Source organism: Molothrus ater, chromosome 5, assembly GCF_012460135.2.
Source record: "Molothrus ater isolate BHLD 08-10-18 breed brown headed cowbird chromosome 5, BPBGC_Mater_1.1, whole genome shotgun sequence".
Taxonomy (NCBI): domain Eukaryota; kingdom Metazoa; phylum Chordata; class Aves; order Passeriformes; family Icteridae; genus Molothrus; species Molothrus ater.
Genome location: NC_050482.2, coordinates 16,214,368 through 16,238,305, shown reverse-complemented (window position 1 = coordinate 16,238,305; position 23,938 = coordinate 16,214,368). Strand labels below are relative to the sequence as shown.

The window sequence follows — 23,938 nt, the reverse complement described above, 5'->3', positions numbered from 1 at the left end:
TCCCACTATGACTGTTTCCCCTACTCCAGAACATTTAACCTACTAGCCAGTTTCAAATTGACAAATGCTTAAAAATTTGAAGGACATGATCCTTCCCACATGTTAGTAATTGGATATTAAATATTCATATGTCCTGACACTTCTTACAAGGTAACTAAGTCAGATTCTAAAATTAGGTTATTGTCAAATGAGAAAGTGTTCATAAATTAAGAGGACAAAAATAACAGAATAGAATCTGTGTTGTTCAATAAAATACTAAGGAGTCTTGAAAAATATTAATTTGGTAGAGATGTAAAATTATTCCAAATAGCTTTTACTGGTAAAAAATAAAGTTGGCTTCAGAAACTTTCAGAAAGCTATTGTGCCACTGAATAATAAAATGACAAATGAAATGCAGTCTGGATATATACACACAGAGGTAAAAACACTGCAAAGCAAAAACATCTGATGTCATCCATGACATGAATCACTGAGACAGTCAAGCTGGACTAACCATGTCAAATACCTGATGTACTCATCTTTGAGAGGAGAAATGGATTCTCAGCACTTCTGGAAAATTGTACCAATATTATTTCTTAAAACTTAACCTTAGATGCCTACTTAAAAAAAAATCCCCTTAATCAAAACCTAGTGATGAGCTACATAAATGATACCAAGAAATAAATGGGAAACAAATATGTCTGTTACCATACTGGTCAATGAAGCATGAGGTTCATTATGAGACAGTGTTCATTTTTATTTTCATGTAAGTCAAAGAAATGAAAAGTACACTGCAGCAGAAGGGAAGATATAAATGGTGGTCAATACATTTACATTTTCCAGAAAAAAATAGTGTTTATTTTGGGCAAAGAAAGCATTGGTCTCCTCAATTAAGAAAAAAGAATAAATTTCAAGAAGGGAAAAAATGTACTTTTCTAGACCCATCGGCAGGATTTCAGGAAGAAAGATAAAGCTGGCAGGCTTTACCAGGAACAGGTGCTCCCTATTCAAGTTTGTCTAAGGGATGCAACCTGAGAAATGTACTATCTACCAAGAAAGAAAATCTTTGGAAAGATGGCAAATAAGGACAAGCGATCATTCTGATCTAACACTAGGGCTGAAATCACAGCTCTTCTCTCTCATCCTCTCTCCCTTGCACCAGCTGTGGTTCTCATCAGCCTCCTCAGTCCCTAATGTGAAGAAAACTAATAGATACTGTCAAGGAGCTGAGGAGAACAGAAACTAGAGGAAAAACCTATTCCAGGAGTGAGACAGTAAATCAACTCACCAGTACTGTCAAATTCTGTCGGTGTTATTATTTGCCTTTTTCTGTGTCTTTTGTTAATCTTGGTAACTGTTTTGCATTTTAAATGGTAGGATTTTATAAATTCTTTCATTTGTACCTAATTTTACACAGTAAGCTTTAAGTACCTTGGTAACAGAAAAGTTTTCCTCACACAAGAACAGGGCAATGCTGCTAAGTAGGACAGCAGGGCACTGTAAACAGTACCTACCTCACCTCCATGGTTTTGTGTTTCCAATGAGTCTGAGTGCATTATTCATGTCAACTGCATCAGCTTCTTACTGGGGAGCTGGCAATACAGCAGTCAGCTAAATGGTACGAAACAAAAATGCCTCCTGGCAGGTGAAAATATTAGGCTGTACACTTCAACTCTAAACATTCACGCAGCATATGACAGCATATATTTAGAACTGAAAACTAACATACATTGCTGCTACTTTATTTTCCTTTTCCTTTACTGAGCAAGTTTTTAGCTATGAAACTTGCATTGGTGTCTCTTCTGTGAATTATGTACTACTACATGGTGAGTTACACAGAGAAATCACTGCACAAAAGACAGCACAAAAAGATAATTTATGTGAGAACATCAGCTCAGAAGGTAAACACTTTAATGAAAAATACATCCACTCCATTCTACATGAAAAATAAATTAATTACTTTTATGTCTATGAAAATTCCTATCCTATTTAAAACACCAGTCAGTATAACACCTTGTTATCTTGCATCCAGATAATTTGATGGCATTGTTAGAGCCTTCCTTCCAGCTGCAAACTGCCTACAGGTCAAACGCAGCTTTGAACTCCATATTTAAGCAGTTAAATATACTGATACTCAAAACTAAATACTGTTCTGCTCTGAGTGTTGGTATACAAGCACTGACATTCCAGTCCTGTATTGCCATTTCTAGTCAAGGATGAAGAAGTGGGAATAGCTGCCACCACTGAAATGGAATTGCTTCCTATCCCCAACACAGGAGCACACAGCTACATAAACACAGCGTATCTTACGAGTGCCTGAAGAACAACACACATTTTAAGAATTTAAATAAATGAAAATAATAACTTCAATGGAAACTGCCATCAAATGTCTTAGTCTGAAGAAAGGATACTTTCTGAGATTTGATGGTAAGCATATAAAATCTTATCTAGAGTAAGACAGCACAGATGCTGAGCATTGAGGCATCTCTACCTTTTCTAATACAGTATGCTAAATCCTGAGTTAAACTTAGAAGCCCACAGAAGTCACTTTCAAATAGCAAAGAAATCTTTAAAATAGTGTCAAAGCATCCTTCTGTCAAGGACCAAATATAAAATTAACTTGTATTTTTTAAGTCCGTGGAAATGTGTTAAACACTTGTATATACTGAATAATTAAGCCATCATGCCACTTTGTTTTACCAATCCTTTGTGCCAAAAAAGATGATAACATATAAGATAAAAAGGCAAGATATAATAAAAGATAAAACTCAGGTCTTATGTTATTTTGGTTTGTAGACATGAACATTCATATTTATCAGTTTTAGTTCTATGGATTTAAATTTTAAATATCTTGGGTATAACTTAACAAGCAATTGGTATTTTGAAAAAATTTACAAGATATTTACTGCACTAAAAAAAAAAACCAAAAAAACCACCATCAAGGCCTGAAACAAGTGAAGAAGTAGGATAATTCACTCATCAAAATGCAATTCGGGTTAAAGAATAAATCAAACTAAATACTTACAGCTAACAAGCTTTCTCAACATATATTTTGTAAGCAAAATTCATAATTTCTGTATTTTTTCTGCTTTACACAGTTCTTCAGAAGACAGCGATGTATTCTAGTGGATTTCAGAGATACAGCTACAGAATATAGTTATATACATATAGATACAGTTACAGAATAACAGAGCATTTACGGATGTGAGGATTTGGGAGCCTTTCCAAATTTCTCTTCCCCTCAACTCTAACTAGCTCAAGTACAGGTATTTTGGATATGTTCAGCGATTTACTCCAAAGACCCTAACAACTGACTGATGAATCCTAAATTAAACTAGACAGAGCATATGACTCCAGCCAGAGTACTCTTACTACCCTACATTCCACCACAGAGGTGGATATCATTAAAGTGTCCAATTCTATTCTCACAAAAGTCACTGGAAGAACAGTAACAAATACCAAGAGACAGTTCCAACACCTCCAGCCAACAGCAGTTATCTCTCACTCTAGGAAATACACAACAGCAGACGATTTAAGTCTGTTGTTATTCCCCTGAAAACCCTCTGCTGCAGTTCATGAGAAACTAGGGCCTGCTGTGAGAATCACCAATCTAGAATTTAAGCTGGAAACAGCACAGTATTTATTTTTCCACTGAAACAGATGAAAACAGGCAGCTTGGCGAAACAAGGCATGGTTTCAGCTTTAATGGGGAGAGAGGAAGACAAGAGAGAGAAAAATGTTATTTTCCATGAAAACAGCAGCAGCAGCAGATCCTCTCTTTCAAAAGGTGCCACTGGTCTCTTCTCATGGATTTCTGCAGGAAACAGAGCCAGAATGCACTCTGGGTGCAGACATGAAGGGATCTGACAATTCCTCCTGCCTTCCTATTCCTTCCACATGAAGGAATCTGACTGTCCCACCCCTCCTGAACCCCTCATCTGACACTGCTCCTATGCCATTCCCACATCATGACACACATTGGGACTAGAGATGTCTATAAACAGGGCCTTCAAAGTGCCCCATCCCTTCCAAAGAGCCACAAGGTAGGTAGATCTGAACAAAAGCCTGACATCAACAGTGTAGGGATGAATGCCTGTAGTCCCTGCTGATGTTACATAGCAACATGATCAGTTCACCCTTCTGAACTTAAAGTGCAGGTAAAGCTAATTCTGTTTACAGTAGTTCAAGATTATCAGGGTAAAAGTCAGTACAGGCACATCCTAAGTACCCACTGAAATAGCAGACAGTAAAACTGTGTAAATCTAAGCAGAACTCCCATGTGTCCTTAATTTACCGCTTTAGGACACATGAGGTAGCAAAAGCAAGCCTGATAAGAGGATCATCAGCCTTTGAGTACAGGGAGAAAAGTAGTTAACCATCTATCCAGCCCTTACTATTATTAGTAGGATTGCTCCTCCCATTTGTATCTGGAAAGCTAATTATATTTCTTGCCTTTACTCATTTTACATGTCTCTTTCAAATCCAACATCACAGGTCTATCCATAGCTAAACCCTTTGAAAAATTTCTTTAACAATATATCTCTAGATGAGAGATATATTTTGGCCTATAGCAGGCTTTACAGGTAAAAATATGAGACAGACAAGAAAACCAACTGAACAAATTCATATCTGAAGTGTTTTCCATTCAGAAAGCAGCACTGCTGATACAGCTGTAAACAATTAACTCAGAAATTGCAGGCAACAGAATGGCTTAATGACAAGTTGGGAAAAAATCTGTAACATTATTGCTTAACACCTTAGCAAAAACTTTGCATGAACTTTACTGGCTCTTGCAGGTTCACTGAATTTATTATCCATAGTATCAAGGTGAAAAGATCCATATTATAGGTTGCTAATCAGTGTAATACAAGCACAACTGAAATCTGATTAGCAACTTGAGGAATTGCTTGAAGTTTCAGAAAAAGGTGTCTAAGATATCCTTATTGCTTTTAAATACATTATTAGACAAGACATGCATACAGAGAAGTCTACTAAATAATGAAACCTAGAAAACAGCACAAATCTGCTGTACCTGCTGAGCCAAAACACAGAATTACTCCTTAAGCTTGTTTAATATACAAAAATAGTCTCCACTCTGTGTATAAGAATTCTATGTAGGCATTTGGATAAAAATACCTTGAAGAGGGTATTTAAAAGATACCCTTGGAAATCTTGGGCAAAGACCTAAGTATCAAGCTTTTAAATACTGCTTTAAATACATCAGAATGTTTTAAAAATTATAATTAAATAATCAGAAGCATTTATTATGGATAAAGATCCCACTGAAGTGCAACTTGATAGGTGCCTATGGACCCGCAATGAGAAAGGGCTCCTTCCAGCATGGCAATAATTTGAGAAATTAACCCCAGACTTCCTTTTCAAAGGAAAATTCTCAACATTATCATAAAATAATAGCTCAGAGATTAACTCTAATTGAAATTCTGTAAAAAAAATTTTTGGGGGGCATATATCAGTAGTTAGCTGGATTGAAGAGGCTCTCTTACATTATTTTATCATATAGATAAGGCTAATGATCAGGTACCAAGAGCAGTGCTAGAGGTAGCATGGTAAAAAACCTTCAGGAGCTAGAAATACTGCAGCAACAGCAACAGAAATTATTCAAAAGGAGATAAATTAGTTACAGTAAAACATTTAAATAGCTCAGTCTTTCAGAGAGTTCTTAAAAAGAATAATTTTTTTACTCTGGAATAAAATTCCAGGTAATATACCACAATGAATAACCAATATTATAATGAAACAAAGAAGGCAAAAGAGCCTCAGATGAAACTAATAGCCATGTTCAATTCAGATATTTGTTGAAGATAAACTCTGCAAGGATACCACCTCTTAGAACGGATTAACAGTAGAATAGATAGATTCCTCATTTCCTAACATGTTCTTATCAGATTTGGATACCATCAGACTTCACTGAAACAACATACTGGACCCATTAAATGAAGAGCAAGCAGTTCTTCACCCTCTGTCACAGGTCTGGATAAATGATCTAGCAGACATTCTGGCATTATAGTGCATGAAACCAATAGAACATTTCTACATAATGAGTAGAAATAAAGACAATGATTTTAAGATACTACATCTCTTTAGAAGGTGTAAATTATGAGTTAATCTCATATTTACTGATTAATACAAGTGAAAATTCTTAAGGAATTTAAAATTTGTTACTTTTCCCTCGCCCACTAACTTCAACAATGAAGTTGGTAGATAAGGATATATAGTTTAAACATACAGTCAAGAATTGCAACCAGAAGCTACTGGAACATGAAGTAATAGAACTAAGAATGCATAAACCACTTTTCTCAAACATCAATTCTTTCTCTTGACAATAAGAAAATAAGTTATTAGGGAAAAATAATTACCACACCAAGAGGTCAGCAACATGGAGTTTTGTCTGAACAAACAGTAAAACAGAAGACATGACAAAGGTCAAAGGCTGAGAACTGAACACTGAAAGCTAATATTGGACTGAGTAGTTAAGCAGATGGACAATAAGAAGCCTGGAACTCAGAATCGATGGAGGGCATTGATTAGGCACAATTCAATGTTTCACTTCTCTGAAGAGACAGAAGGGAGTATTGAGTGAGTGTTCAATTTAGTACTATAAACTATCATGACATCAAGTGCTTGGCTTTGAAGGGCAAGACTGAAGACATTAAATGTTTCTAAGTAGTGGTGATCATTGAAGGTTTTTTCTTTTATTATGGTGATACTTAGACAACACTAAAGCAAAAGGTTCAAGAAAAACCACTCACAAAGATACTGGCATGTCTCAAACATTACCAGGGTTATGGAGGTTTAAAAAAGTACTTACTTGGTATGTGTCCCATAACCTGATGGTACACCGTAAAGGGACTTCTCTCATCAGCAAGTTATTCATCCAACGGAAAGCAAATTGCAAGTATTTCACCTCATGCTGATCCAAGTGCCTATGAACTTGTTCTGAAGACAGAATAAACAGGTATTTTACTGCAGCTTTTCTGAAATCTTGAAGTATCAAGTTCTCTGTCTAAAACAATCAAATACTCCTCCAATCTCAAGGAAAAAACTTGTGGTGGTGCATGCACATTCTCACATCCAAATGAGAACACTCAAAATATAAATTAGTTAAACATTACACTGGACTGATTTTTCTGCCACTTCATAGATTAAATAACTGGTCTGAGTTGCACTATCTTAATAAAACATTAAGATCAGAGTTTTAAAATATACCACAAAAATATACAAAGTTATAATGTGAAATCATTAGGTACATATATCCTCACTAATTTCTTAGGCTACAAATTTTTTGGGACGACACAACAAGAAACATAGTTTCCAAATAACATAATGGTCTCCAAAAATAAAATTTTCGCAATCAAAAAAGAAAATTATTAAATTAAGAAGGTAAAGAAATATAAGGAAAGGACCTATAAAGGTTGCATTTGTTTGAGACAAGAAAAAGTGTGATTAACGTGTAGGAAATACAGTGAGAAACTTAACTAATTTACAGCTAAAATAATTTCTTAGTATTACAAATAAATGCAAATAAATCCAATACAAATCAGTGGTTTCTAAACCAGTACTCTCACACTGTGTTTTTATTCTAGAACACATACTATTTGAAAGCTGTGATAATCACTTGCATGGGTTATTGCTAGAGCTAAGAGAACTAATCTACTACATGGTTGTCTATACTGAGAGAATTTTCTGCAAAAAAGATCCCAGACATTCTGTTAACAGGCTTTAGTTACCAGGCTCAAATATGACATTAGCATGGTATAGATGACAAATACTGCAGAAATGCTCATGTCTCATTTTGGACAAATTTATGACAAGAAGTCTTTGTTAAAGCCTAAGACAATCCTACTGTCCTTCTGTATACAAATACATCTTTGGAGATTTTTGCTGCCCAGATTATCCCTTCATCCAAATTCACAGAGGTGTATTACCAGCCAAAACAATGAGTAAATGCTCATCTTCCAAATTTTACAAATCTAAGAAATATCTAAAAAGTGATACTTAAAGGCACTAAACTACTAAATTAATTAAAAGAATAACCCCAAGAGTATGGAAGCATTATTACAGGAAACATTACCTAGAGATTAAGGAAACAGAAGTTAAGTGATACTAAATTATGTTAAAGACTAAAGCTGTTCAGTTTTTTTTTCCCCTCAGGATGTATTTTTTGGCTATATGAAAGTGTCAGCCAATATAAAACAGTTTTTCAATATAGAAGCTATAAGTACAAACCTTTTAGATTTTAAAAACAATCAAAAATGAGGGCTTTTAAAAAAAGTAAGACACAACAACACATTACTCCAAAGGTCCACTTAACACATCTTGTCTCCAATGATAACTAAAAACAAATATCAATGAAAATGTATTAAGAACTGGTATTTCTCCATAGCACTTGTCAGCCTCCATTTATCTGTGGCTAAAGCAGTCTTCAGCAGACCTGGTATTTTTGTTCCTAAAATCACACCCTTCCACAATATAAATATAAACAAAAACAGACAAATTCTTAAATTGTAAGGCCCAGAACTGCTTACCATGCTCAAGATGATGCTACAGCAACACTGAACACAGTGGGATAATAAACAGTGGGATAGTCAAGTCTTTTGGCCAGCTGGCAATGCTGTGTTTGATGCACCCCAGCATGGGAACTGCCCTCCTGGCCAGGAAAAAACCAGATCCCTTTTTTCAGGGCTGTTCTCCAGCCCCTCCTCTCTCAATCTCCAACTGTGCTCAGAATTACTTCATCAAGGGTGCAGCACCTGTAACTTGTTGTTAAATTTTCAAATCTTCAATAAATCATTGATGATTGCCCAATGCCCCAATCTAACAAGATCCTTCTCCAAGGCATCTTGCTCCTCAAGAGTCAACAGTGCCCCCCAGTATAGTATCACCTGCAGATTTGTTAATGTTGCATTCAACTCCTGCATCCAGATCCCTGATAAAAATATTAAATAGAGCTGGCCTTAGACTTGAACACTTAAGACATCACTGGTGAATGCTCACCTGCCAAATGCAGCCTCACTCACTGCAACCCTTTGAGCCCTGTCCTCTGCCAGCTCTCCACCCACTGCACCATTATTACATCATTTAGATTATTAGACTCATGCCAAATGCTGAATTACTATTGTGTCTCTGCCTTTGCTTTAGAAAAATTTAGCTTCAAGTTAAATATACTGAAGTGAGATACTAGGTTAAATTTATTATTTGAATGTCACATGTGGATACCTACACTACAGACTACTATGATTTGATAATCTAGTACATCAAGCAGGTTGCAAAAAAAAAGGCAGTTTTATTTCTAAGCAAAGTTACTAACTCACAAAATTTTGTTCTTCACACAGCAGAAACAATTTTCATTTGGTTGTTTGTAGCCATTAAAAGTAAGTAATGAAGAACAATAAATTGTGCCAGTTGTGATATTTCAACTATGTTAGTTAATGGGCATAATGAATTTCTTGAAAGTTGCTTTCTAGTATAAACAAGTTGAAAAATGGATTACTAAACTCTGTGCTTTATACCTAATTGATGCAAGGCTGGAATAGAAGATGCATTGAGTAAAGAAGCTAATTCTTCCTACTTTGCAAGTAATTGTAAGCAGAAGCTAATTTGCTGATAAAGGTAATTTGGACTGGCATAATCTAAATCTAAATTTTCCATTTCAATGAAAATAAGTATGTATGTGCAATGAACAAGAAGTTATATAATTACTGTCAGCTTTAGAACATGAAGTATTTTATAAAAACTACTTCTACTGCAGTTTCTGATAACATAATTATTTTACAGTTAAAAAAAAAACCAATTCTTTTATCAAAATTCAAAAGAAATAAAAATTACATTTAGTAAGTTTCCCAACATTTTCAATAAATCTACATATAAAGTTTGGGTGAAGGAAGTCTTCTGATTAAAGACCAAAATACATTACAGCAATGCATTCCATAGTAGCATACTGTCAAAAATAGGTAACCTGTAGACAAAAAACATTTATAACTATTAATATTTTTATTAAATACACTATTGGTACATTATTTTGAATGATCACATTTAGCCACCTTAAACAGATGCTTCTCATAGCAGATGGGCCTACACACATAAAATATTTATTCTTCATGTTCAATGTAAGTATCTCATGCTGTTTCACTGAAGTCAAAATTAAAATCTGTATGATTACAAAATCATGAACTAAACAGTTAAGGACAGAAACAACCTGTCCAAACAACTCAACTGCTGTCCTGACAGGAAGATGGTGTCAGAACTAGTCTCTAGGCAAGCTTACACATAAGCAAAGAAAAACAGCAAAATAATGTAAGATTATGCCTGAACTGCCAAATTACTGTGGCACAGCATGGTGTCACCACATCCATCTGTACCATTCAACATTTCAGAACACTAGCCTTTGGGCACTCACCTTTATTCCAAGATTCCTACCAATCCTATGGTTTCTGATGTTTGACCTAGTTTTGTAATTTTGAGTACTACTTAAAGTTTATTTTTCAGTCATATTTCAAACCCTGAACACTTTGTTGTTAACTCTATTTTATCAATATTTTATACATATTCCATTGTGAATATGAAAGTCTTAAAAATTATCTGAAATGCATGTAAGCTAACAGTCTCTCTTAAAGAGGCCTTTTAGTTCAACAAAAGGAAGAAAAGTGTGTATTTCTCATGAAAACCCACACAATTTTTCTTAAAAAGTGCAATTTTTCTTAAAAACTGCTCTGATTTTGTCGAGAACGGTGGAAGAAATGCCTCACGCAATATGCGTGGATGATGAATCCCCAAGTTTATTGAAAACTCACCCATATTTATATTGGTGTTAATGAAGCTTATACATATTGCAAAAGCTGAGCTCATTATTGGTTAAAGCACACTTAGATCAACCACACCTACTTCTATCTTCTAAAGATTATTTTGCTTCTATGTTTGCATTCTTCTAGCTTCTCTACCTAAGATATCTACATTTTCTGGCAAGCAATTTTCTCCCCCGTCTTCCCGTTTCAGCGAAGGTCACTATGACCTTTGTCAGTGATTGGACACCTGTTACATAATTCCCAGCTTGTTTCCCCTATCCTTATCCATCGGTATCACATCGAAATGTCCTTTCTCAGCTAACCAATTATCCAAAAAGCTCTCTACATGATACCAAAGCAAAAGGAAATAATGAGCCAATCTTTGCCACAGGAGCTTATTGGCATTGCCCTTGGCATGCACAATGACTTTTTTGCATTGATCCTTAACCTACAAAAACATGCAATAGAAACACATCAGCACTCCTGCCTTCCATGGAATCATATAATCATTTAGGCTGGAAAAGACCTGTAAAATCTTGATCCTAAACCATTAACTTAACCCTGCAAAGCCCACCAATAAACCATGTCCCTAAGGGCCCACATCTTTTAAAAACTTGCAGGGATGGTGACTCAAACACTTCCCTGGAAAGCCTGTTCCACTCCTTGATAATCCTTCTGGTGAAGAAATGTTTCCTGACATACAATCTAAATTTGTAAATCTATACCCTAACCCTAACCCTCTCCTGCCACAACTTCCTCTTGTCATTTCCCACTGTCCCTTGTTATTTGGGAGAACTGACCGACCCCCACCTGCTACAGCCTCCTTTCAGGCAGCTGTAGACAACAATAAGGTCTCCCCTGACTCTCTTTTCCAGGCTGAACACCCCCAGCTCCTCCTCATCAGACTTGTGCTCCCGACCCTTCCCCAGCTCCACTGCCCTTCTATGGACACGCTCAGCACCTCAATGTCTTTCTTGCTGAGAGGGGCCCAGAACTGAGCACAGGATTTGAGGTGTGGCCTCACCAGTGTTGAGAAAGGATATTCACTGCCCTGGTGCTGCTGGCCATGCTGTCTCTGATACGAGCCAGGATTACACTGGCCCCCTTGGCCACCAGGGCACACGCTGACTGATGTTCATCCAGCTGCTGCCCAGCACCCCCAGCCCTTTTCTGCAGGGCAGCTCTCCAGCCATTCTGCCCCAGCCTGTAGGGCTGCAGCTGGCTGTTGTGACCGAAGAGCAGGACCTGGCATTTGGCCTTGCTGAACCTCACACAACTGGCCTTAACCCATTGATCCAATCTGTCCAGATCTCTCTCCAGAATCTTCCTACCCTCCAGCAGATCAACACTCCCACCTGATTTGGTGCAAACTGGCTGAGGGTGCTCTCCATCCCTATCCTACAGTTCCCACATACAGAACCTTGCAGTCCAAAAGAAAGGACCTTGTCACCAGTCAACGACTGCTTTCTTTTTTACTCTATTTGTTGAAAGCTAATTTTCAATCTAATTTTCTCTCCTGAATAATTTCTACATTGTTCAAAGTCAGGATATTTATGGCAAACAAAGGTAAGAGTTTGGAGTAAAATCTCAACACCAGATGTTACCAGTTGCAGAGGCAGAAAAGGGCTTACAAACCCAATATGAAATTCTGAAAAACAGTAATTCTGTCAAGACCACAGCTTAGCAATGAGTTATTCGTAGTTATATATATTAACTTCTATTAATATATATTAATTGCAAAAGGAGCTCCTGATGACTGAAGAAGACATCCTAAAGATCATAAATGTTCACCTCAAGACAAGATCTCATCACAATGCATAGTTCTACTTCAAGTAATAGCAGAGATCCAAGTCAAATATTTACATGCTGATTATATCTTGTTCCACAAGATTATTTTTTATAACTGGTTAAAATTGTCCACTGTAAAAAATTACAACAAAAGCATAAAAAAATACACTGAAAAGTCCTAAAAATGAAAATATGACTGGCAGAAACATAGAAGTATTGCCAATTACATTCTCCTCATGACCTAAAATTTAAAGATAATAGTCTATTTAAATTTAGCTCACTAAATGTATAGCTCATAGCTAGGACTGAGAAGCATCTTCATCATAACAAAAGATATGGTCCATATGCTAATACTAAAAAGCCCAAGAAACATAACAAAGTAAAAGAAGAAAATACTAGAGGAGGGAAGGAGGGAAAGGAAGGCTTGGTTGCCTAATGGAATCAAATGAAAGTAACAATTCTGTGGTATGTAACACCAAATGGAGGAAAATATTAGGAGAAACATTTAGTAGTAATCAAGAAAGATCTACCCTTGTAGCTAAAAGTTAAGAAAAACTCCATGTTTGCAGGTGGTCCTCAATATTCCAAGTGCAACAAACAACAGGGAAAAACATATGTTTGATGAGACACTTCTAGGTACCATCACTGGACTTCTCTAGCCTCTTCTTCTAAATCATAACTGTATGCATTCATAAAAGTGTTTATGCCTGATACTTTTTAAATCCCCCATCATGTGAAACATCTCTTTTCTTCCCTTTTTTCTTTTTTTTTAATTTGCCATGAAAATAGTAAGGTTTGGCAATTTAAAAGTTAAAGTACTTACAAGTACTCAGGAATTTAAAAATTACTTTACAGTCAGGCTCAACTCTTGGTAAGGTTTCTGAACTCTGTAATAGCATACAAATATAATCTCCACAGTAAAACATAAAAATATTATTTAAAAGATATATCAATTAATTATAATGCCCAGTGAACAGCACTTACAAGTGGATTAAAGTATAATACAGTAATTACAACCATAAAATCAGATATAAAATAACTACTAGTGAGCTAAATAAAATAGCTTTATTAAAATGAGAAAGAGCTTTGGAGTGCAAATTAATTAAAACAATTATGAAATGCTTACAAGATTTTCTATCACTTCAGCACCAAGCTGACATAGAAAGATGGACCGAGAAACAAGGTCCTTATTAATCACTCATTCCAACAGCAGCAGTATGGTCTAAATAAATTCTAATAAAATTCTATGTCCATTTCCAATTCAAAATGCTTTCACAAGGCTAAGAATACCCATTTTGCAACTCTTGCAATTAGAGCTCTTTTTTCCAGATACTTCAACGCAATCCTAATTCAAAGTTATTGGTGTCTGTAAAATGTTTTACAATATAATTAAACATGAACCTAATTTTGCACATATAATTATGCATTCTTCAACCATCAACCAAAAAATCATTAGCGTGATAAAATACGTAACAAAGATAGATCAAATGTCATCTATTACCACAGTTTCATTATCAGATCATTGTATGAACACCCAAGATTCAAATTAAAAACCAAATTAATTAATCTATATCTATCACGTATATTGAACAGATAACTTGTTCTGTGAGTTCTGATTAAACAACAGTAAATGGATTAATAAGAAAATGTATTAGTCTTGGTTGATATTTTGTCTTTCCAAGAGTCAGATTTTGCTAAAGAAAAAAGCAAAACTATTTTCTCTGCAGTTTAAAAAGTTCAAGTAGCAGAGAAACTGAATGTCCTTCAGAAACTGTGGAAGCATTAAAACTACTCTTGAGGTATCTCTAAATACTTTTTGGCTTAACTCGTCATATGAAATTAAGTTCTGAGCAGAATTGTGAAAAGTTTGTGTTTGGAGCATTGGACAGCTCTATGGGAATAGGCACATTTATCTCCTGGGACAAGAACCTGATGAATGCAAAACATCCACACAATACTCAGAGAAGAAACTGTAAGAATCCCAAATGAAGTCTGGACATTTAAAACTTTGGCAGCCCATTAAAAACACACAGCTCTTAAATAAACTAAGACCTTAGAAAGGATAATCCTACAAGTACTAATCCTGTTCTAATGAAGGATGTTTTATAAACTTCTCCAATTAAATAAGAAAACATATTATATATAAATATTAAGAGCTTTATCAACCAACCTTTTAGACATTTCTACAGCAAATATTTCAAAGCATGAGAAGTACACAGAATGGTACAATTAAATAAGCCTTTCCACTGTGGTTAAACAAAAATGCACACAAAAATGAAAAAGTTTTAACTGACTACATTTCATTAAGAACTTGTTCTGCACATATTTACACACAACACACAACTATTTACAAGAGAGTTATATTTTAAAACTTTATGTGAATAGCAAAATTATGCAAAATATGAATTTAAGGCCACAACATGAAAGTACTTTATTACAAGTCCTTAGTTCTGGCATCATCTACAGAATTTCAGATAATGGGCCAACCAAGACATCTGTAACCCAAAAGAGAAATAAGTAAAGAAAGTATGGTTAGTGAAGTCAAGATTAATTTGCTCAGAACATTAAGACAAGAGGCATTATCTAATTTATCTGTCATTTGGTGTGAATGAAAACACGTAAAATATGGCAACAATAAGAAAAAATAGGACTTGTAAAATTTTAATAAAAGATAGTTTTAAAAGGTGAAATAGAAGATGGTTTTAAAAGGTGAAATAGCAATTCAACTGCACTTAGGAATAACTTAACAATATTTCCTCAAACAGTACTATTCAGTATTTATTAAAAGTCATTATTTTTAGCAATCCAAATATAAAAACTTAAATTTTGCACTAAAAACACCCCTTAAAAATTTTTAACTTTTTTTCACAACAATAAAATGCAAATAAACTAGAAATTGTCCCGATGAAAACATCATGTGTAGGAATAGCTGTGGTAACTCTCCAAAACAGATGATCAGAAGATGCATTCACAGTGGAAACAGCAGAAATTCTGAAATTCTATTGAACCTTTGAAAAATGTAGCTGAATTCCAGAGAAATTGAAGTTTTCCTTATGAGAAAGTTAAAATGCAGCACTCTTTTTATGTTTCTAGGTATTTTTCCATTACCTCCATTTTGAGGAGAAGGGGGAAAGTATATACAGCAGTATATAAGGCAGCAGTAACCTTTTTTAACTATTATTTTCAATAATTTTCTGCATTTTTCCACCTCTTGTTACTAAAATTCAAGGGAAAGTTCTACAAAATGATTGGTGATTTTTTGGTGAAACAATGTGAAACAGTAACAACAGAGAATTTATCTACAAAAAAAAAAAAACTGTGCAGAACACAAATGCAAAACCTGGGTTGAGTTGTTCTAGAAAAGATGCAGAAAAAAGTCTTTTCAAACTTATCCCCACACAAGATGCAGAATATTTTTTCTGAGTTGCCAATACTGGCTTTATAATTTTCTGTAATACTAATAAGAAGCTAACATATATAAAAAATACATTTACATAATAATAGCCTAAGGTTTTTTCCTAGAACTGCCTTATTGTTAATTTGGAGAGAATGCTACATGATTCTATCACTTTTTATCAATGTTTATGGAATCCCTAAGACTACTTTTATCTACAAATGCTCAGACTTCTCCAAATGGCTACCTCAAACTCTCATGTAATTACCAGTTGTCTTACAGTAAATTGAAGAAGTTGAGACTCTTCCAAGCATGACACCAGCCAAGTGCTAAGCACCTGTAAATTCTGGAAACACAAATCCTGAATTAATTTGGGCATTCCTATACTGTGTCTGTTTGATTTCAACCCTAAAGGAAGTAAAAGTGGAAGATAGTGTGCCACGTGAGTATGACCTTTTACAAACCATGGGAAATGGTTCATGATTTAGAGCAGAGAAGCTCTGCTGGCATTACAGGAAACAGAAAAGATAATTAGTTATAAGAGATTCCTTGTATTATTGAGCTATCTATTGATCCTCCCTCTCAATTTTTTTTTTTATAATTCCGAGAAAAATCTGAATGATGACGATAAGTAGACTAATGAGATTGAATAATGTTTTATCTTCAAACTCCATCTCATCTATAACAACATTCCATTAGCAGTCCAAAAAAATTCCATTAAACACAATTTATCAAAATTATTTTCTGGAGTTTAAGCAGAATGAGATTATGATTAAATTAAGAGTATTTTGGCTGTTTTAAGTCTTTTGCAATATTCTGGAGTGTACACACAAGGACAGTTACTTTGACGGGAGTAGTGATCCATAAGGCTGGGTTAATGAAGGTTGCTTGAATCACTGACATAATGCACTAGCACTCTCCAAAGCACAAGCATCACCTTTCATACACTGGTAATCCATTACTATTAGCAAATAAGCAGTACAGGCTTCATCCACTCACACAGCTACTTACTACATAAAGATTTGCTTCACTGTGCAGTTACCCAGCATCAAGAAATAATGTGACACAGTACCAACAGGAATATTATTTTCTTGCACAGTAACCTTAATGAGCACTTAGGGTAAGTACAGCAAATACAGATCATGAGGGGCTTTTCTAAAAAGCAAAGTCACTGAATTTATATCAGCCATACACTTCCCTTTAACTGAAGAATGGCAAACCCAGAATAAAAAGACAAAAGCAAAAAGGAAATGAAGAGTAAACCACAATATTCAATCAAACTATGTTATGATTCCAACAAAAACCCAATTAATACAGGATCCCTTAGCTGAGGCATCCAAAAGGTTATGACTGCAATACACAACCACCATTGTCTAATTAACAACTAAAACTTACTTTTAATCTTAGACGTACTTTGGTGTGCTTTTCTCGAGAAAGAAAGTAACTGAGTGGACAGTCTTCCAGACAAAAAGAAACAGCCCAAAGAATAATGAAAAATGTGTATCTTTACTACACAAAACTTTTAACTGGACCCTTGTATTATAAAGGTTGAGATCAGCAATACAAAATTCAACTGACAACGAATTACAAATTATATCCCTCCAGAGTCAGCACTAGGGCCAGTATCTTTGTTAAAAACTAATGATACCATAGAATAGAATAGACTGTGTTTGCAAATTATACCAGATTGGGCAGGGTGCTTGACACACTGAAAGTGAGGGCTACTATTTAAGGAACATTGGCAAGCTAAAGGAATGGCTAAGAGGAATCTACTGAGACTCAGGAGAGGCAAGTGTCCTCTGTTTGGAGGCAATTGTCCTCTGTTTGGGATGGAAAAGTCTCATTCAACAAGCACTGACTAGGCACAGCCTGATGGAAAGCAGCTCTGCCAAGAAGGATGTGGGAATCCTGGTGGACAACAGGCTGTACCCAAGTCAAGAATGTCCTTGCAGCAAGAAAGGCCACGCATTGTTAGGCTATCTAAGCAAGAAAGACGCCAACAGGTCAGGGGAAGTGATTCTTCCTCTGTATCCACCACTTGGGAAACCATGTCTGCAGCATCACCTCCAATGCTGTGAGGCTGGCACACATGGGCAAGCCCAGTGAGGGGCAGAGGAAGCTGGAGCACTTCACACCTGAAAGGAGGCTGATAGAATTGGGTTTGCCCAGCCTTAAAAAGAAGTCTAAGAAAAGCTGCAACTACCTAAAGGGAGCATGCAGAGAACATGGAGCCAAATTCTTCTCAGAGGTACACTGAGATAAAATAAAAGGTGGTGCACATCAGCTCCATTTTAAAAAACAATTATTTATATAAAAAATAAAATTACAGTGGAAGTAGTCAAACTTCCCGAACAGTTCTACCTAAAGAAGTTGCAGAATCTCCATCCCCAGAATCACTCAAAACTCAGCTCTGTGGAGGGCAAGACTCCACAGAGCCTGCTCTAAACCGGCCCTGTCCCATCAGACAGAGTCATCGAGGCAAGGGCAGAGGCTTGGAACACTGACTGCCAGAGGCCCCATATAACATAAGCAGTTCTAAACGTCCATCAATATTTACTAGCAAACACTCATGATATCTGCTGAAAACTACAAAAAATTTATAAAGACCTCGCAGCTTTATTTTAAATTAGATAAAAAAACAGGAACTCACACTTTGCTTTCAGTTGCAAAGGATGATCAAATAACAGTATAAGACGACACAACTATTTGTTACAACTGACTTATTTTTAAGTGTGAAGCTTTAAAAATAATGCTTCCTAAACCTAATAATTGAGAGAAATCATTTAACTATATCCCTAAAGCACTGAAGGTATAAATAAGACTTCAGCATTTCTTTTTTCCTTAAACTAAACAATAATCTATTGTATTATACTTAATATTTTTATTCAATTGAACCACAAAGTTGACTATCAGAATGCTATTTCTAATTTTAAAGTCTTGGTTAAACAATTTATTTATATAAATGTTCATTGACCAAGTTAAGGAAGTCTATTTACAGGAATTTTAATTATACACTTTACTTAATATGTAATAATTTGCTTCTGAAATGTAAACATCAATTGATGCAAGACTAAAACTACATATAAAAAATCAGACTATGAGAAGTTAGATTATTTTTTAAGTAACAAAATACACTGATTTAACTATATTTTTAATATAAATATTTAGCTACCCAATATACAGAAATATGCCCTTATATTTTTTCGTATTTACTGGCATTTTAAAAAAATGTATCAAAACCAAAAATTTTTACATACATTTAAGTTTATTGTGTAATTTTATATAAACATTTTTCTGCTGCCCTTGGTTTGTGATCATTAAAAATACCTTAATATCCTAGAAAAGCACAAAGACCATTATAAAACATTAAGGATGTACATACAAGGAGGCAAAATCTCCTATAAGAAGCACGGGCACAAAAAAAAGCTTCACAGTATATGTAACAAAACCAGGGAATTAATGTATCCAAGATTATCAAATATAAAGCTACACAAGAAATATTTTTTCTAAGTCATCACTGACATGCTAGTGTTGCAAATATATGCCCAGTTATGCTTGGCAACATTTTGTTAATACTCTGTTCATTATTTTAACAAACTATCAAGAGATTATGTTTAGAATGGGCAAGCATTATCTCTTGCATTTCATTTAATTAAACTCTGTCCTAGCTATATGACAGTCAGCATTTCATGAAAGGAATTACTTTAAGGATGAAGGTAAAATATTTCAAAGTGAGCTGCTTAAACATGAAAGAATAATCTAAAATTACCCCTGCACATACTGTAATTTATCTATAAAATTAAAGATGTTATTTCCAGAGTTCATAATTAATTGGATTCCACAGAGAAATTATGCAGGCATTCCAGATAGCAAAATGATGCACAAAGGCACAAAACATAGCGCCGAAGGACAACCATAAACAACCACTGTGACTTGCTGCATTACAACAACCATTGAGGCTTAATGGGAAATGAATACTGGCTGCCTTTTGTGTGTGGTCATTACTCTGCTGCAAAGAAATTGCCATTGAATTTTGATTATATTGCCTTAATAAAAAGTAATGAAAGAGACTCATGCTCTAGTGCCTTTCTTTTAAATGATACACGACAGTGATCCACAAAGGCCAGTATGCCACAAGCCAGTGATGACACCTCACCTGAGGAAGGTGACGTTACTGCACCATTGCAGGTGATCGCAGTGATGTTGGCTTTTCTTGCAAGTATTTTAATTAAACACTTTCAGTGTAACATCAGTTAGAAATCAATTTGCCTTTGAGACTTACCATCAATCCGACTAACAAGTTCTTCCAACATCTTCACTTTCTTTTGGATTCCTGGCTGTGCAAAAGTGTAGTTATCCTAAAGAGGAGACCACATACAAGTATTAGCTGTAGAAAAGAAAAAAAGGTTTCTTTTCTTTCAATTACTTTTCTTAATCCATGTATTTTTCTCTGTTTTCTTATGGTGTTTCTGTTTTGTGACTACATTTCCTAGGTCTGCTTCTACAGTAAAATAGTAAATCATCACACTGTACAGTCCTTTGAGTCCCCACCTCTAACAGCATATTCTGTATAGCTATTCCTGCATCAACTGCTCTCTACTTGCTAATCTAGTGAAGTTACTTTATTGCAGAAACCCAAGTAGCTTTAAAAGGCCCTCATCTTACATGCCAAAATGTGCCATGTTAGATATTTTTAAGGTGATTTTTTTTTCTCAGAAATTTACAATTCTACAAATTGTTGTATTGCACTAAGTAGTTTATTTAGTTGGTGTTTTGCACTGGGTGATGGGAAAATTGTACTGAGTATGGTATGTCATGTAGAGTGTTATCTCCACTCTCCCACTACATGGTATCTCCCCCATACCCCCCTCCCTTTCCATATCGCCTGGTGGTCTGTCCCATGGGTGGCCCCTCCCCTCGCCCCTCCCCAGTGGTATCCCATTGGCCACGGTCCTCTTTCCCCGCCCCCTTTCTCGGGTATAAAAACCCACTGCAGGTGCGCTTCAGCCTCTTTTTTCTGCCTGGGTGGTTGCCACACCAGTACTGTCCTATCCCAAGCCAATAACCTGTACACTCGTCCCCATGTGGAGAAGAGCGCTTCTCATCTTTTATTTCATCTATGCAAGTCCGTGTGGGCCAGAGTCCAGAGCTAGCTGGATTTAGACTCATATAAAGCCCAGAGAGCCACGGATTACTGCAACAAATAATGTAGGAAATATGAAAATTTAGCCTATAATCAGAGGCAGGGAAAGAATTTGATCTTTTGAAGTACAGAGTAATAACTTCAAGCAGCATAAGAAATCAAAAGTCTGTTTTAATGTACTCATAACTGTTCTGAACCCAAGATTACAGTTAATATCATGAATCAAAATCTAACACACAAGCTATGTAGCTAAAAGGGCGTTATATTTGCATATATTTCTTTGAATGAATTAACTGTAAATGGATTTTTAATTTGTGGATTGCAGCTCTATAGCATAGACTTGAGTTTGAAATAATGAGAGCAAGAAAGATATCTCCGCTTGAAACCCAAAGTGATCAATCTTTTAAAATAATGACATTATTCAAATATACAGCAATGTTTCTGAATATTTAATTGGCAATCCCTCCATTCAACTCTTTTTGTTACAGTTGTCTTCCTGTGGTTCTTGAGAGATTCAAGAAAAGAAAATTGTACATAAATATTTTAAAAGAAAGTTGCTATGTAGAAGGTTTTTTTGTGTAACCACCACATGCACAGAAAATCACAGTATTGGATGTTTTGCCTCAACTGCTATTGTTTGAGTAATTCCTTTATCAGCTGGAGCTAAGTAATCCCAAAATACTAATTTTTCTTGACGTCATTTAAATTTTTAACTTGGTCTTAGAGTAGAAGAGATGATTATCTGTTCATATGTTTTATGTATCAGTTCATTTTTATGTTTTTCTATTTAAAACCAAAAAAAAAGTCTTATTGACTCTCTTGGCTTTATTTACATGGAGCTTTTTATAGGTTTTATTTGACTTATGAAACTGAACTGCAATTTAATCTTCAAATTCTGAAAAACTGCTATAAAGTTTGAAGTCTAAAAATTCATAAGGCAAAATGATACACTAATAATTCTGTAAATTAAAGTACTTCAGCCAACAAGCAATTTACAGTATCAAAAAGTCTACTGTATGCTCTGATCACTTGTAACTGATCATAGTAATAGCTATTTTTAAAATTCTAGCAAATTTTTCTACTAGTTTAGCAGTAGCCCTTTCACAGTAATTAATATTAGAACCCAGTGTATAAACTAAAACAGTATGGATGAGGAAGCAAGAATAATTCCCTGAATTTATTTTCACAATTACCATGTAAAATTTGCAACAATTTCAGCTTGTTGACATTATTTCACAAACAGAACATGAGCATCCTTTTTAATGCAATAAAGAACCAAAATGGATAGAATGGAAAGACACACAGAATTCACATCTATTATAATCTCATTTCAGGAAGAAAGAAACTATCCCATGCACTGGAACACTGCCTTCTACACAAGGCTAACAGACACCTGTATTAATCATGGATAATATCCAAGGCACAGAATCTTTAGGAAATCATAATCACTTTCTTTACAGAACAAACTCTAACAACTAAAACTGTATTCACTTTTTTTTGGTTGCAAAATGTTTTTATGCTGTTCTATTTATTTATTTAAAACAAAGTTAACTGGTGTTTCTAGAAGTAGTACTGCCCTCAAAGTACAGCAAGATGGTATTTAATTATTTCCTCTGTAACAGATCCTCTGTAAAAGAATGCTCCTCTATGTAACACTGAAAGTCAAGACAGAGTTAAAACACTGGTGCTTTGATCATTAGTCTCTCCCCAGGTAGTGCAACTCTTGACTGTGATCTATGAATCTCAAACTACTTTCTTTCTCAAAGCCTAATTTAATCCATACAAACCTCGAAATGCAACCCAAAACTGCCATCTTGATCTGAAAACAGGTAAATTTGCTTTTCACTACATTTGATCTTTTGCTTATTTATTTCTCTGTTCATTATTTCAGCTGCAAATGAACACAGCTGGGGGTCACTCTTCTACTTGTGCTGACTCACCTAAACTGGAAAGATCTTTATTGGATTCCCCAGTACTCTCTTCTAATTAAACTGTCTTGTACATATGCCCTCCTATGACACTTGTAGTTGACTCCCTGGAGTTTGTGAAACTGTGAGAAAGACTTTGTAAATGTTAAAGGTATTCTGTTACCCACTATTCTTGCTCCTTTTGTGCTTATAGATGAAGGAAAAATAGTAAAACAGAAAAGAAAAAACATGCCAAAATCACAAAATTCATGAATTATTGCTCAGAGCTGAGCCAAGACAATTATTTTCTCAATTACTTATGACTATTTCAGAGATTGTGTTTTGCTCATTATTGATGGTCAAAGTTTCAAATGAGGAAATATTAAAAAAAATCAGGATGAAAACTAGGAGTTCACATAAAATATCTCTTAGTTCCAAACACTGCTCTTGACAGTAAGCATTCACATATGACAAAGTATGTATATATACCAGAACCCTTGATAAACTATGCTAACCTACTTCACAGCTGAATGGGCATAATATCTAGTTCAGACTGACACATAATTAGTTTCACCTTACAATACAGAAGGTTAGGACTTTATAATGTCAGAAGAGATCAAAACTTGCAAGAGCTTCAAATCTTTGTGTTAGTAGTTTATATGTATTCTGTAGAAACTGGTATAACGCCCTACTTCCCTGCAACTACAACTAGGTCTGGATTTCTCAAAAACTAATTGTTTTAATTTAAAATAAAGTACTAAAATTATAGACTTCACAAAACATTTTAAAAACTACTAAGTAATTCCTTACTTTTTTAAGGGTAGACATTTTCAATGGAAGAAACGTGGAAAAATGCTCAAAACAGATTTAACTGGGACTGTCCTCCCAGAGAGGGTGAGAGGGGGAAGAGAGAGAGACTTCATAG

At 35.2% G+C, this 23,938-nt stretch overlaps 1 protein-coding gene across 1 annotated transcript in view; it reads right to left on the bottom strand.

Annotated features, from left to right (window-relative positions):
• Window positions 1–23,938, bottom strand: part of TBC1D22A (TBC1 domain family member 22A) — a 140,927-nt gene that overhangs the window by 59,788 nt on the left and 57,201 nt on the right. Inside the window, exons 10-11 of the mRNA XM_036401158.2 lie at window positions 20,246–20,321; window positions 6,809–6,936 (exon numbers count right to left, since the gene is read on the bottom strand). Of these exons, the coding sequence (XP_036257051.1) occupies window positions 6,809–6,936; window positions 20,246–20,321 (204 nt within the window). The remainder of the gene's footprint in view (window positions 1–6,808; window positions 6,937–20,245; window positions 20,322–23,938) is intronic.